This window comes from Typopeltis vanoorti, chromosome 19, assembly GCF_054136105.1.
Source record: "Typopeltis vanoorti isolate ZY-2024b chromosome 19, IOZ_Tvanoo_1.0, whole genome shotgun sequence".
Classification (NCBI taxonomy): Eukaryota; Metazoa; Arthropoda; class Arachnida; order Uropygi; family Thelyphonidae; genus Typopeltis; species Typopeltis vanoorti.
This window is the reverse complement of record NC_143567.1, coordinates 51,947,165-51,960,773: the sequence shown is the minus strand read 5'-3', so window position 1 is coordinate 51,960,773 and position 13,609 is coordinate 51,947,165. Positions and strand designations below refer to the sequence as shown.

Genomic DNA, 13,609 nt, shown 5'->3' with positions numbered 1-13,609 from the left:
GCGACTTATTTCGCTATGAGTTTTGTTACTTTATGATAGTGATCGTTACAACACCTGTCACACGATTTTTATGTTTTCATGGTTTAGTATAAATCATTTTAATGGCACAGGTTGGCCATGGAATGTTACAGTAAATAAAGGGGGGGGGGTAAATCATACTTTTATTATTATTGTCACCTCAGAACAATTTTGGTAAGTTATTATTTTGAATGTAAACGTGTGTAACACATTTGTGAGCAGCACTTCTTGTTGAGAGCTGTACTTTCAATAAATAGGCTGTTTATTTATGATAGTGATCGTTACAACACCTGTCACAAGATTTTTATGTTTTCATGGTTTAGTATAAATCATTTTAATGGCACAGGTTGGCCATGGAATGTTACAGTAAATAAAGGGGGGGGGTAAATCATACTTTATTATTATTGTGTCCTCAGAACAATTTAGGTAAGTTATTATTTTGAATGTAAACGTGTGTAACACATTTGTGAGCAGCACTTCTTGTTGAGAGCTGTACTTTCAATAAATAGGCTGTTTATTTAGCAGTAGCAAAGTTAACTACATCAGAACAGCCCGAGAAAATATCATTCAAAAATAATTTAGTCTCATTAAGTTGAACCACTAAAAGGTTCTCCAATGGCATAAACGTTATATTTAAAAGAACTGAAATTCAATACTTCACAAACCGGTGATTGCTGTCTAACGTGCTCTCTCCTAAATCTTAAAAATCATCACTAGCGAGCTTAACAATCATAACAACTAAGATGAGAAACTAGTGGCTTAAATTTCCAAAAGTCTGCTCTTCCCACAACCAAAGAAAACATTAGTAGCGTTGGAATTCTTTTAAGTCCAGACTTTTGCAAACGGTAAACCACTTGTCTCTACGCTTAGTTGTCATGATTGTTATGTTCTCTTCTCATAGTTTTTAAGATTTGGGAGAGAGAATGCAGAAGACAACAGCTATCTGATGTCTGAAATATTGAGTTCTAGAGTAATTTTTTCCCGAGTTGTGGGTTTAAAAATCTGGGTTTCGGGTGGAAAAATCCTACTTGTCTGTGACAAAGATAAACTTGTAAACTAGCTGGGAAAAAAACAACAACAACAACCTTCGATTGGAAAACGTTAGGCCTACGTTCGATTTGAAAGGAATCTTTATTTATATGGGATTTTTAATTGAAGGCGAGTTAGCTGATCTCATACAGGTGTAGCAGGGTTTCTTCTCCTGGGAACTCAAGTTTTTCCTTCTGCATACAGACAAACTGGCCTTGAGGCAGTTTACAGACAAAAAATACTAGGTAGTGGGCAGTAAATGGCACAGTGAGTTGATGGATGAAGTGGTGGAAACAGTGTTGTAGAGTGCCCTCCCACGATGAGTCCTTGGACTCCTCGGAAGTGTCGTGTAACAATAAGAATAATAAAGTAGTTTGTTCGCCTAATTGGCGACTAGAATCATACTTGTTACCATTTGGGTGTCATTCTGATTCATGACTTTTAGGTGACAACTCTTACTTCCATCAAATCATTCTACACAGCCTAGTATGTAATCATTTGCAATCATAGCCTTTCTAAAATTAATTCCTATGATCACAATCTTTACTTTAATCTCCTGTTTTGCTACTTACAGAAAATGGAAAAGAATATTAAAGAATATTCACAAGAATCAAGTCAAGCAAAAGCAGATTCAATAAAAGGGCAGTTACTTTCTGGCAAAACCACGCAGTTCCATTGTAAAAATTTTCTTATTGTTTAGGCTTCGGAAACTTGCCCTTATCAGGTTTATATTTCTATTAGATTTTGGGAAGTAGGGACGAGTGCCCATCTTTCTCTGGAAAAATATCCAAACACTCATCGGGTGTCAGGATCACTGGATACGTTCAAGTTACTCTCATTTCTTCTGTGGGAGGGTCTGGTGGTTTGTCTTTAAGTCTTTGACAATTTTTTTCACAAGTGGGTTCTCATCAAACCATTTTTGGAGTGAGGTCATACATTGCGCGACTGATGTGCTAACAGAGAAGCAATCACAATTGTAAAGTTCAGGTATGGTGAAATTATCAGACTGTGAAAAAGACCTACAAGTTTGAGTTTGGCGACATTTTCTTTACTACCTTCTCAGCATAAAAGGATCTCAGAGCAGGTGTAGTGGCTAACTTCCTTTTTGCATCCTGATATATATTTTGTTCTGTTTATCTTTTGTATTTCTTTTTCATCTTTGCACTTTTGACATCCATGGGAGTAAGCTGGGTGATCTAGCTGATGGTTTACACATTTAGCTTTCTTTGTAGAACAAGATTTGCTATCATGCTCTTTACTGCCACATCAAGCACAGATGGGAGAACGATGAGAGGCAGTTTGTGCATGTCCATATTTCTGGCATTTGAAGCATGTTAGTGAATTAGGAATGTACAGTCTAACAGGACAATTGACCCTGCTTTTACAGATGTTGGAGGCTTAAGAGTATCAAATTAAGGATGTTTCTGGTTTGAACCAGATGACCTCTATGGCTCAGGATGTGCCTCATACCTATCACCACCTGATCTTTCAGCTCTGAACATATCTTATCAGTAGCATCAAAGAGACCTCTTTCTGAGATCACTCCCCTACAGGAACTGAGTGTTTTATGAGGTGTAACTGTTACTGATATTCCACCCATTGTTGCTCTGAGTAGTTTTTCAGAACGTTGTTGATATGATGTTCCTAGAAGAAGTTTCTTAAGTGTTTTGGGATAACCTGCCAGTCCTAAACCCTTTTAAATAAAAGGCAACATTTTCCCTATTGGCTTTTCACCTATTGCGCAGATGATTTAAACAAAAAAAAACTGGTACATTTATACTGGTCTCATGTCTTGTTTTTTAATTCTTTTATTGAAAGGTGTATCAATGGTATCATTACTTGGTTGGTACTATGTTAGGGCTCCTGAAACAGCTGAGGATGAAGAATTCATGCTCACAGTTTCTTGTTCAGTGCCCGAGCTCCCTACCCAACATGGACACCCACTCTCCAGCAGGTAATGACTGCACTGAAGAGTGGAATGCCAGGGCCACCCCAGACACTATACAAGCACCACAGAAAGCCTTAGCCCCTCCCTCCCTTGGACCATGAGGAAGGAGACTTACTGCAGCACAACTAACCTCTGCAGGCAAGTCCACTAGCTGATTGATCCTGTGTGGGCCGTCCAGAATCACCTGTCTTGCTGAAGCATACCAGGTCTTCCTTTTTGGATGCCCACAGGTCATTCTGCACAGCAAACATGGCAGCTAGGTATTAGATCTCAGCGAGGTAGTCTGCAAGATAGGATAATAAAAAAGACTCAGGAGAAGTAGAGCAAAGGAAAAGAGGATGAACAGAAAGGAGTTCCCCTCACCTGAACAGGTGTCTCACATGGCAGGGTTACTGAGGGGATTTTAACAATGGGGATACAGAGTGAAAGAAGAAATAGCATATGAGAGAAACGGAATTTGTAACCACTGAGTATGATCATCTTCAACAGAATGTTAAATGGGAAGAGGGCTTGGGTATCAAGTGTTGGATCTGGTGTGAGTGCAAATGCCTATTTCTAGTTTTTTTTTGGGGGGGGGGGAGTGGCCATGGATTTGTGTCATGGGATGGTCAGGCATGTGGATTTCCTTTAGGAAGAGAAGCATGTGGGTAGGAAATAATCAGAAACCCAATTTAGAATGAAGAACTGGAACAGAAAGAAATAAAGCAAATACTAATGGCAACGAGGAATCCATGTGCTAGATGACCTTCAATTTCATGTTTGGTCCTCAGAGCAGTAGTTCTAGCCTCTGGTTACCCCCCCCCCATTCCTCTATCATACAGTGTGAATATCCTTCAAAAGGTCATGCCAAACATGTAGACCCAGATAGCAGCATATGCAACCAAACTTGGTGGTAACATGCTCAGGTGGCTTCCCAATCAGCCTGTATTGAATTAGGACAGTGGCTACATATTGAACGTCACAAACTTCATAAAGGTCTCGAACAGAATACTGCAGTGGGAAGTTATATGAATTGGGATGATGGGAAATGTATCAGAATAATGTATACTGGAATGGAATTAAAGAGAATGAAGTGAAAAAGTGGGGGGTCATAGATAACCTCATTTCTCTAAATCAGTAAACAACCTTAATATACACATTTAATGAATAATTTAATTGCAGTAGGTTTAGACTTTGGCCACTGCTATTTGAATTACATATTACTGATACTGTGAAGGTTTGAAGCAGAATATAATGGTTGTTCTGATAGTTTGATCAGAAATAGCAAATATAGTCTTATTTCAAGATGGCTTCAATAGATTAGTGGTATAGACATAGAAAAATGATTGGCAGTTTAATTTTAATGAGTGCAAATTGAGGAAATTGCAGACAGTGTATTGTATTATATTGATGGGATTGCATCCTAGAAGACTGAGGATGCAAGAGATTTAGATATGACAATGGAAATAGAGTTGAAGTATGTGGGACATCAAAATAGTAAAGACAATGCAAAGGGCAAGTGCTATGTTGAGAAGGAGACATTGGCAAGAAGAGAATGCACTGACAATTTGTGAAGTTCTGATAGCCTATTTCAGGTGGATGTGGAGTAGGTAATAACTACAACAATCAGGACTACAGACAGTATCAAAACAAAACCTAGTTAGAGAATGCATGCAATTGGCACCATAGCAAACTATAGTAATAGGATTTATTATTCCATCCTAGTAAAAATTAGATTTAGTTACTTGGCAGTAATGCACTATATGATTTAATATTTTTTGATGAAAGATAAGATCTTATATATTACCAATAAAAGGGGCATCATTACATCATTTCACCAGTTTAATGAAACTGGTGAAAATATTTCTCAACAGTAATGGCATAGTGTTTCAAAAATGATAAATCTAACACCAGAGAGGTAACTTTTGTAAATTGCTTGTATGTTTTCAGCACAGACTTTTATGTTTTTTTTTTTTCTTTTTTTTTTTTACATAATCCAGAAATACTGCTGTAGAAATCAAACATAGAACTTTCTCAATGCACTTTAGGCAGGTCTTACACTGAGCAGTGGGAATTCATCTCTCACTAAAGACATTCACAAATGGCCATATATACATATTTGAACAGCATGGTTTTTATAATCATATCCTCTAATATACTCAATTCTATTAAAAAAAAAAAAAAAGCCAAAAGTGTTTCAGTCAAAAATCATGCACATGTGAAAAAAAAAAAAAAGATAATTCTTTTCAGAGTTTCAAGGCCAAGGAACCTCCCCCCTTCCTCCAAGAAACTGTGATGACGTCAGAATATATAAATAATGAAATTCTGCATCTGGGTTGCCATTTTTGATTCAGCATTAATTTCTATTAAATCTTTTTCTGTTGTTTTTGGTAATGCTCCTGAATTTCAATCATTACTGTAAGTGTTCTGCTTCACCAACTAAAATTACAATAAGGAAATGCTGAAATGTTTGTATCATTTAGCAGCTATAGAAAAAAAATGACAGCAACATAAACTGTATATGGAGCATCATATGCAGTTATATTTATTATAATATAATTAAACACAATGTCCGTTATATTTAATGATAGTTTAATGACCTGATTAGTTTTATCAATACTCATGTTATATAAAAGCCTATGCACTCAATACAGTGCACATAAAGCCATAGCACTAAAGCAGAATGTAACCATAATTTATGCATTGTATTATTTGTTGTTATGCAAGAGGTATTAGTCTAACCAAAATGAGCCATTAACTCTCAACCATATTTGCATAACAAAGTTGATAATATTCTATTAATTTGTACTGAACCATGTAGTTTAAGCATGTCACTAAGCCTCAGTTGAGCGATGACAGATCAATTTGGCTAAGCCATACTTATACTTGCATACTTACACAGTGCTAGTTATTCTGGTATTGCAATCATCATTTGGCATTGTATAGTACTGTGCTATGTGCATATTTCCATAAAAGTTACTTGATGTCTGGGAAACAAATATTGCCAATAAAAAAAAAAAAAAATTGCTGGGAGATGTTTTCCACATCCTCCAGCATGTTATATTTAAATTTGATTTGTGAAAGAATTTTTTTTGGATAAATGTCTCCCTTCTGTAAAAGAAGTTTCCATTGCTAACAATACTCATTTAATAATAATTTATTTCACATGTTGAAACTGTGTTTGAAATTAATACATTTATAAGTGAAAATTTCACAAAAATGAAATTATAAGACAAATGAAGCATTAAGTATGAAGTGAGGAAATGCCACCTCTGTCACAGTAACCACCATATAAAACAAATTTGTTAAGCATTTCTTACTGGTTTAATTTCAAGACAAAACTACGAAGAATTTATGAGAACTATTTACATTCTATCATCAAAAATAATAAACAGTCACCAGGAAACTCATTATGCAGCTGTTGTCATTTTTTTTTGTTACAAGCAAAAAAAATATTTTAGTTTTTAATAAACAATAAGTAAAAAAAAATATATACACACACAAAACCTGCATATAGGTCCTTGGATTGGGAAAGCAATTTTTATCTTGATAATGAAGTGTTACAAATAACACAAAAACTTTGCTATTGCTATGCTTTTTTTTTTTTTAATAACTAGTGTATATCTGTTTAATACAAATGCTCTTATATCACAAAAGAATTGTTAATATTATTCTGTTATAGTATCTTCATGAATTTAAGAGAGTATAAAGTACTGCAACAGTGTTTATTTGCTAATAAGGGAGTTGTAGCAAAAAAAAAAAAAAATGTTATTCTTCGTTGTTTTCAAAATTAATATAGATATGAAATTTTCCAAGAACAAAAAAATAAATAAATAACAAATAAAATACATAAATGAATTATATAAGTGCACTTCTTTAACTAATGGTGGAATTACCAGTTTCCTCCTTATTTTATGGCAAATATCTTTATCTGTTGCAAACTATTAAAAATGCAAATATGGATTCTGTTTATCATTTAAGAGAATGTCAATCATACAATTTTAATTTAAAGTACAGGGTAAATCAAAAAAGTATGCCAACATTTTTTTTTGTTTGATATATATATATATATATATATTATTATTATGAACATGCTAGGACATACAATGAAAGAGGAATCCTTAAACAATTTGTCCAACATAACTTCCAAACTTGTTCCATTACTGCATGGCTTTTTAAAACTTCTATCAAGGAATGTGACTGCCCCCACAGCTCCAACATAAATGTTATAAATGCTTCCACATGAAATTTGAAGATTACCAGCAACATTCTTGATTTTCAAATACTTGTGTTACTTTGAATGGCAACAGTGTTGTCTGGAGTGACTGAAGTGTGTGTGTGTGTGAGAGAGAGAGAGAGAGAGAAATGCTAATCACTACCAATTTAATTACCCAGCATGAGAAATATTTCTATGTATATACAGAGAGAACCTGCTAATGAATGTCACCTGGGGTGACATTCTGGGAGCATAAAAAATCATATAGACTATAATAAGGATTTATCTTTCATTTATATATTCTGAAATGTTCAAAAAAATGTTGCAAAAGACTTTATGATTTGTCCTTGTAGAATGCTATTAAAATATTTTCAGAAATAATTGTGAGAATGTAGGGCAAAGAGTTATTTTAAACAGTTTCTCTTACATAATAAAAAAGTTTTGATATTTTTGGTTAGTTTCAGACTAAGAAAAAAAAATTAAATAATATATGATTCAAACATAATTTTTCTGAGGATTTTCAAACTTTATTTTGAATAAACAATTTCAGATATTAAACCTCATTATGAAACTTAACTGAGGTCTCCACTCCAGTGGTAGAAATATATAATTTACAAATTCCAATATTTATCTAAAATTATCTGCAAAAGTGTTTTTGAATTAAGTCATAAAACTAGAACAATCAAGAAACCATCTGAAACAGTACTGGTACTTGAACTTCTGGTCATTTTATTTCTGGAAAAGAAAAATCCATGACACATGACAAATCATTGATGTTATAGTGTGGCAGTACAGCAAGCATAATATTTTATTTTATTTTATTTTATTATGTTTTTAAATGTACAGTTTAATAACATGACATTCAACACTGATGAGTTACTCTGCACCTTCCTTTGGTACCTGAAACTTATTTCTAGTTTCTTAAATTTATCAAGGAGCAAAGTTTTATCATCTTGCTTTTTATGATTCATCAAGAACTGTCTTGGCTTATATATATATTTTTTAGATGATTTTAAGCCAGTTTTATAGCAGTTTCATCCATACAATGATCCAAAAGGAATGTGTGGAGTGTGATGATTATGTATGACTCACTGAAAATATAAAATTACTTTTTTGTAGTTGCTGCTTGTACAGTTTGTACTTAAAAGTGAATTAAAATAAAATATATATACAGAAAACCACTAAATTTAAATTTCAAATCGTGGTTCAGTTATCACTATGTTAAAATAGTTGCTTTTAAATTTTGTTTTATGTGTTTTCATCATCAGATGTACAACTAATTGCAACTTCACCATTCCCAACAGAATCAGTTGAATTGTCCTGTGAATTCATATGCGATTCTTTCCTTTCCTTGTTTGCAGCTGCCCACCATGCAAGAGTTTGTGCAACTTGAACTTCAGTGTCAGTGTTAATTTCTAGTGCTGTCCTTTGTGCAGGATCTGTCAGATCATCATCTACAGTATTCTCTTCTTGCTTACTACGTTTTGGACTAGGAGAAACGCCTAGTTCTTCTTCTGTAGTACTCCCCTCTGGAGATTGAGGTTTAGTCCTCTTTTTACTTTGTCCATTTGCTGAAGGCCATTGCAGTTCCTCACTATGATTCTCCTGAGTGGGTGAAGTTTTTTGTTTATGTGAAACATCTTCTTCTGTCAATTTTTTTTCTTCTTTGGTAGGCAAACTAAAAGCCAAATTATTAGAAGTCCTAAGGGAAGCATCTAAACTTTCTTGTGTACTTTCATCAACTTCTAGCTGTAAACCAACATGAAGAGATGCAGTATTTGGCATTTCTCCCAAAGATGAAACTGTTATGTCCTCTTCACATTCTATTTCCCTCGAATGTATTTCATCTTGGATCTGTAATGGTTCTATAGATGACTGGCTGTCTTCATAAACCTCTGAAACAAGAGCACACAATTTAGGCTTATCCACAGCATCTTTCTGTTCTGTCCTATTATCATCAAATGGTGATGACCATGAAGCATTGGTAGCTTCATTTGATTTTTGATCATCAACTGTATTTTGGTCATTTTTTATGTCATTAACTACTACTTGTTCATAATCTGCTTCTTTAACTTGGGATTCTGCAGGGGAAAAAGGAGGTTCTCCTTCAGTATCAGTAGTTGCTGTGTTATCATCCAGCTGGAGTCTGTGATTTGCTGGGGAATTTCTAAGTAGATTTGCTAACTTTTGGTTTTCCTGTTGCAACTTATGAATTTGGTCTTTTGCTTCTCTTACCTGCTGCTGCAAATAATATATTGTATTTTGCATTCCTTCAACATCTTCATCCAGTTCTAAGAGGAATTCATCCAATTCTAAAAAAAAAGAAGAAAAAAAAAGAAAAGAAAAAAAGAATATGAACTTAGTCCAAAATTTTCTATATTTTGAAAGATATAATTGAATAGTTTTACTCAATAACAAAATAATTTTGTTTTCATTTCCTTATATAAATTAACTTTTTGAAACTTGACACTTTTTCTTTTCATTGTTTCCTGCAAATATTCTGAACAATTCCTCAATAACAGTATAGAATTCTTTATAGCATGCATGCATGCTGTATACACTTTGATTTAAGTTTTGAAAATGTACTTCAGAGAAACTTGCGCATGCATGTGCACACACATATCTCAGTAATGTGCTCTTTGCCTTTTTCAGTCCTGATTATACTTTCCACCCTTCTATGTATACTCATCGCTAATCTGTGATCATTATTGTCAAGTAGTTTGGTCTGTTCATCTTTCAACATGATCACCAGTGCATATACTGTTGTATGCAGTGTTATGGCCTGTACCTAACATTCCTTAGGTCCATACCAGGGAAAGACTCATATCTTCTGTCACCAAACTTGACATTCTACAGACCAGTCAAGATGTTCTAACTATCATAACAATCAACTACACAGACTATACAGTAAAGCAGTGTAAATGTTTTGTTACACTGTTCTTTATATGAGCAATGAGTGTATAAATTAAGACTGTGCAGCTTTTCATGTAGTCTCCTACTAGTAAGCTGAATCTTTCCCTACAGACTGAATTATTGTACAGGTAACCCTCATATAACGCGCACTTATACAATGCGGTTTCAATATAACGTGGTCTACAAATTGTGGTCGGTTTCAATAAAAACACGGTCTGCAAATTGTAGTAACCCTTTATCTTTTCATATATTTTTCACTGCGCGACTTAAAAATCAAATTTTATCTTCGTTAAATTTGTGTGTTCCAGTATCATGCATGTAAGTAATAAATTTATATCAGGGGAAATACCCTTTTAGCATGCATGTTCATCAATTGGTTACCATGTAAAGTGTTTATTGTTGAAAATTGTCTTCGTTTTCTGCAGGAAAGCGCATTAAAAATCATAAGTGTGTTAATCTCAAGCTGAGCACTTTATTTTCTAGCGAGTTACATAAATAAAGCATTACATATTAATTATGTATGTAAAAAATTCATTTTTATAGTAATGGCCACAATCTGCAATGAAAGGGAAAACCCAACATTGAAAAGAAAATTAATTTCTCTCGAAGAAAAAATTAAAATCATGGATCGGTTGAAAAATGGAGAAAAACCAGGCGCTATTGCAAGGACTTTGAATTTAAATGGATAAACAATTCGAAAACACTCAAACAAAATGAACATAAAATACGAGAAAGCGTTATTGCTGGGTCAGCGGTAAGTGCAAAGCGCGTTGCTCGTGTATGTGATATTCTAATGGAAAAAATGGAGAAATTTCTAATGATTTGGATGGAAGATTGCACTCAAAAGAAAATTCCTTTGGATGGAAATTTTATTAAACAAAAATCTCTCAAAGTTTATAAACATTTATAGTGCAGACCAGGTGTTCAGTGCAGATGAATCAATCTGGGTTATATTGGAAAAAAAATGCAAAAAATGTGTCTATATTTTGAAAAATGAAAGTTCAGCTCCTGGATTCAAAGTTTCCAAAGATAGAATTACTCTACTGTTTTGTAGTAATGCACAAGGTGATTACATGACAAAACCAATGTTTATTAACCGATCCTCATGCTATGAAAGATTAAAATAGTTTGTGTTTTCTTAACTTACATGATTGTTTATATAATTAAAAAAAAAAAAAACGATTTCTGAACATAACCTTACTTTTTCTATGTGATCTGAGTCTCACATAACGCGATTTATATAACGCGGCATTTCTATGGAACCTAACATTCACGTTATACGAGGGTTACCTGTATTTCTTGGTTGAGGCAGCATCCTTATATTCTTATCAGCTGATAATGTTCACAGTTGATTATAGGTGATGAGGTCTCTTATCAATGTTACGAATGGATAGGCCACTGATATGGCATTTTATAATAACATCTCTTATGAAGTATGTAAGTTCTCCACATGATACTGACAGTGTGAATACTGAATTTATATGAAATGTTTTATTTTATTTTGCAGTACCTATCTTTGAATTCATTTAATATATTTGTTCAACTGAACTATAGGTGAGTTTGTATGATGTTTTGGATGTAAATGATGTGTTTCATATTATGTAGCATGTAAGATTCTCTGTAGCTCACTCAGTAATGATGATGCCCTGTGGGTGGAAAAATCTAGGTTTGAATCCTGTAAAGAACCTTTGTTAGTTCCCTTCAGCTGAAGGTTGGCTAGTTAGTCAGTCAGTCTCATATGGAGGTGGTAAGATTTTCCTCTAGCAAGACGAACTGGTCAGGGAATACATCCAGTTGACAAACAGTAGAATATGAATATGCAGAGGGGATTAACTGCTCTATCAGAGCAATACTTAGGTTTCTATAAAGCCAGGTTACTTGGCAATGACAAGCCACTGAGCCTGTCATTTAGGGAGTAGGAGGCACTGGGAAATGCCTGCATCTCCTCCTCCTCCTTAGTAAAATACATAACATTATCTGTCACATCTAGAATATTATGCTTTCTTTCACTTCTGCAGATATAAAATATTATTATGCATTTTTATTTTATTTTATTTCATTTCATTTTTGAAGCAGTGTCTGGAGGCTGTTCTTTATGAAGTATGCATGCCATTACTTTTCGGATAATGGATTTTCACTTAGTGGAATCATTTTAGGTATTGTTTCAGGAGCCATGCCATCATAGTTGATGGTATTTTAATGTGTTTGAATGAGAATTCTCCATCAGAAGTTTCCTCTTCACCTCTCGATATAAAATATTCTGCTCTATTTTAACTTTTATGTCCCCCCCCCACTACCTTCGGCATGTTCTGGAGTAAGCTGGATATTATTCCTCATAGTTTATGCAAATAAGCATTTTTTTCAGAGCATAGCAGGCTTTATTTTTATGTTCTTTACTGCCACATTTGGCAAGAGCCATGACAGGCATTCCTATATTTCTCACACTTAACCACCCAGACAGTCATGTATAGATGAAATATGTCAATTAATTTATGCTTTGTATACATGTTATATTAGTAATATCCAAATGGTATTTCAATGAGTACTTCATATCCACCTGGCATATAGGAGTTTAGAGGGAAGGCACGTTATCATGCGGCTTTTATAAATGGAGTTTTAGTGTGTCTGAGGTAAGGATTAGATTCTTGATTGGAACCTGATTATGATATGAGAATTTGTCATATACAGCTTTAACTCCTTGGTCTTTTGAATTATCTCATAATCTGGAACATCACTGAGAACCCGTTCTGAATGAGTGAATAATAATATGGATACTTTATCTAAATAATTATTTATTAACATAAAATTTTCACCCACATTTCACAGGCATCTTCAATATGAAAAGAGAAAAAAATTTTTATGTTATATAATTTTCATCTAAGGTGTCTACTTATCTTAAGAAAATGTATTCTGATATGAAAGAATTTAGTGATTTATGGAGTATTAGCATAATTTGTATTCCTTCTTTGGATGATGTTTCTATATGAATTACCTAAGTGGAGCTATTCAATGTGTCTGGAGAATCCATCAGCCCTCCTAAACTTTCTAAATAAAAACAGATGACACATTTTTTCCCATTGGCATATTTTCCTGTTGATGTATGATGGCATGATTATATGGTAAGTTTGATGTTTTCTGTTTCTTTGGTTCCAAAAATTTGTTCTGTGAGTGCAAAGATGAACTGTGGTGGTAACTCATCATTACACATTCCTTAACAGATTTAGATGAGAATGGGAGAATAATGATGCTGGTTCTGATGAATATTGATTATTTAAATATTTGCAGAAAATATATAGCAAAAACTAAACATTGGGGTGAAAGAGAGTAGAATGAAATGGTGAGAGATAGGTCATTAATGCAGCTAACTGATCTTTTCTGTAGTGAGTCAAGAAATTTTAGGATGCCTTCAGAGCATCATCTCACATGAGAATAGTATTCATTACTTAGACAGATTTGCATAAGATTTATAGTCATTTAGCAACAAGTTAATGTCCAGAATGAAAGAG

General features: G+C 33.9%; 1 protein-coding gene across 3 annotated transcripts in view; it reads right to left on the bottom strand.

Moving 5' to 3' along the window:
- Positions 1 to 6,115: 6,115 nt before the first annotated feature.
- The window catches only part of LOC150096082 (uncharacterized), a 329,695-nt gene continuing 322,201 nt past the window's right edge, over positions 6,116 to 13,609 (bottom strand). For all 3 annotated transcript variants that reach the window (XM_090408971.1, XM_090408972.1, XM_090408973.1), the window contains exon 8: positions 6,116 to 9,502. In XM_090408971.1, coding sequence (XP_090265097.1) covers positions 8,439 to 9,502 — 1,064 coding nt within the window. In that variant the 3' untranslated portion in view covers positions 6,116 to 8,438. The remainder of the gene's footprint in view (positions 9,503 to 13,609) is intronic.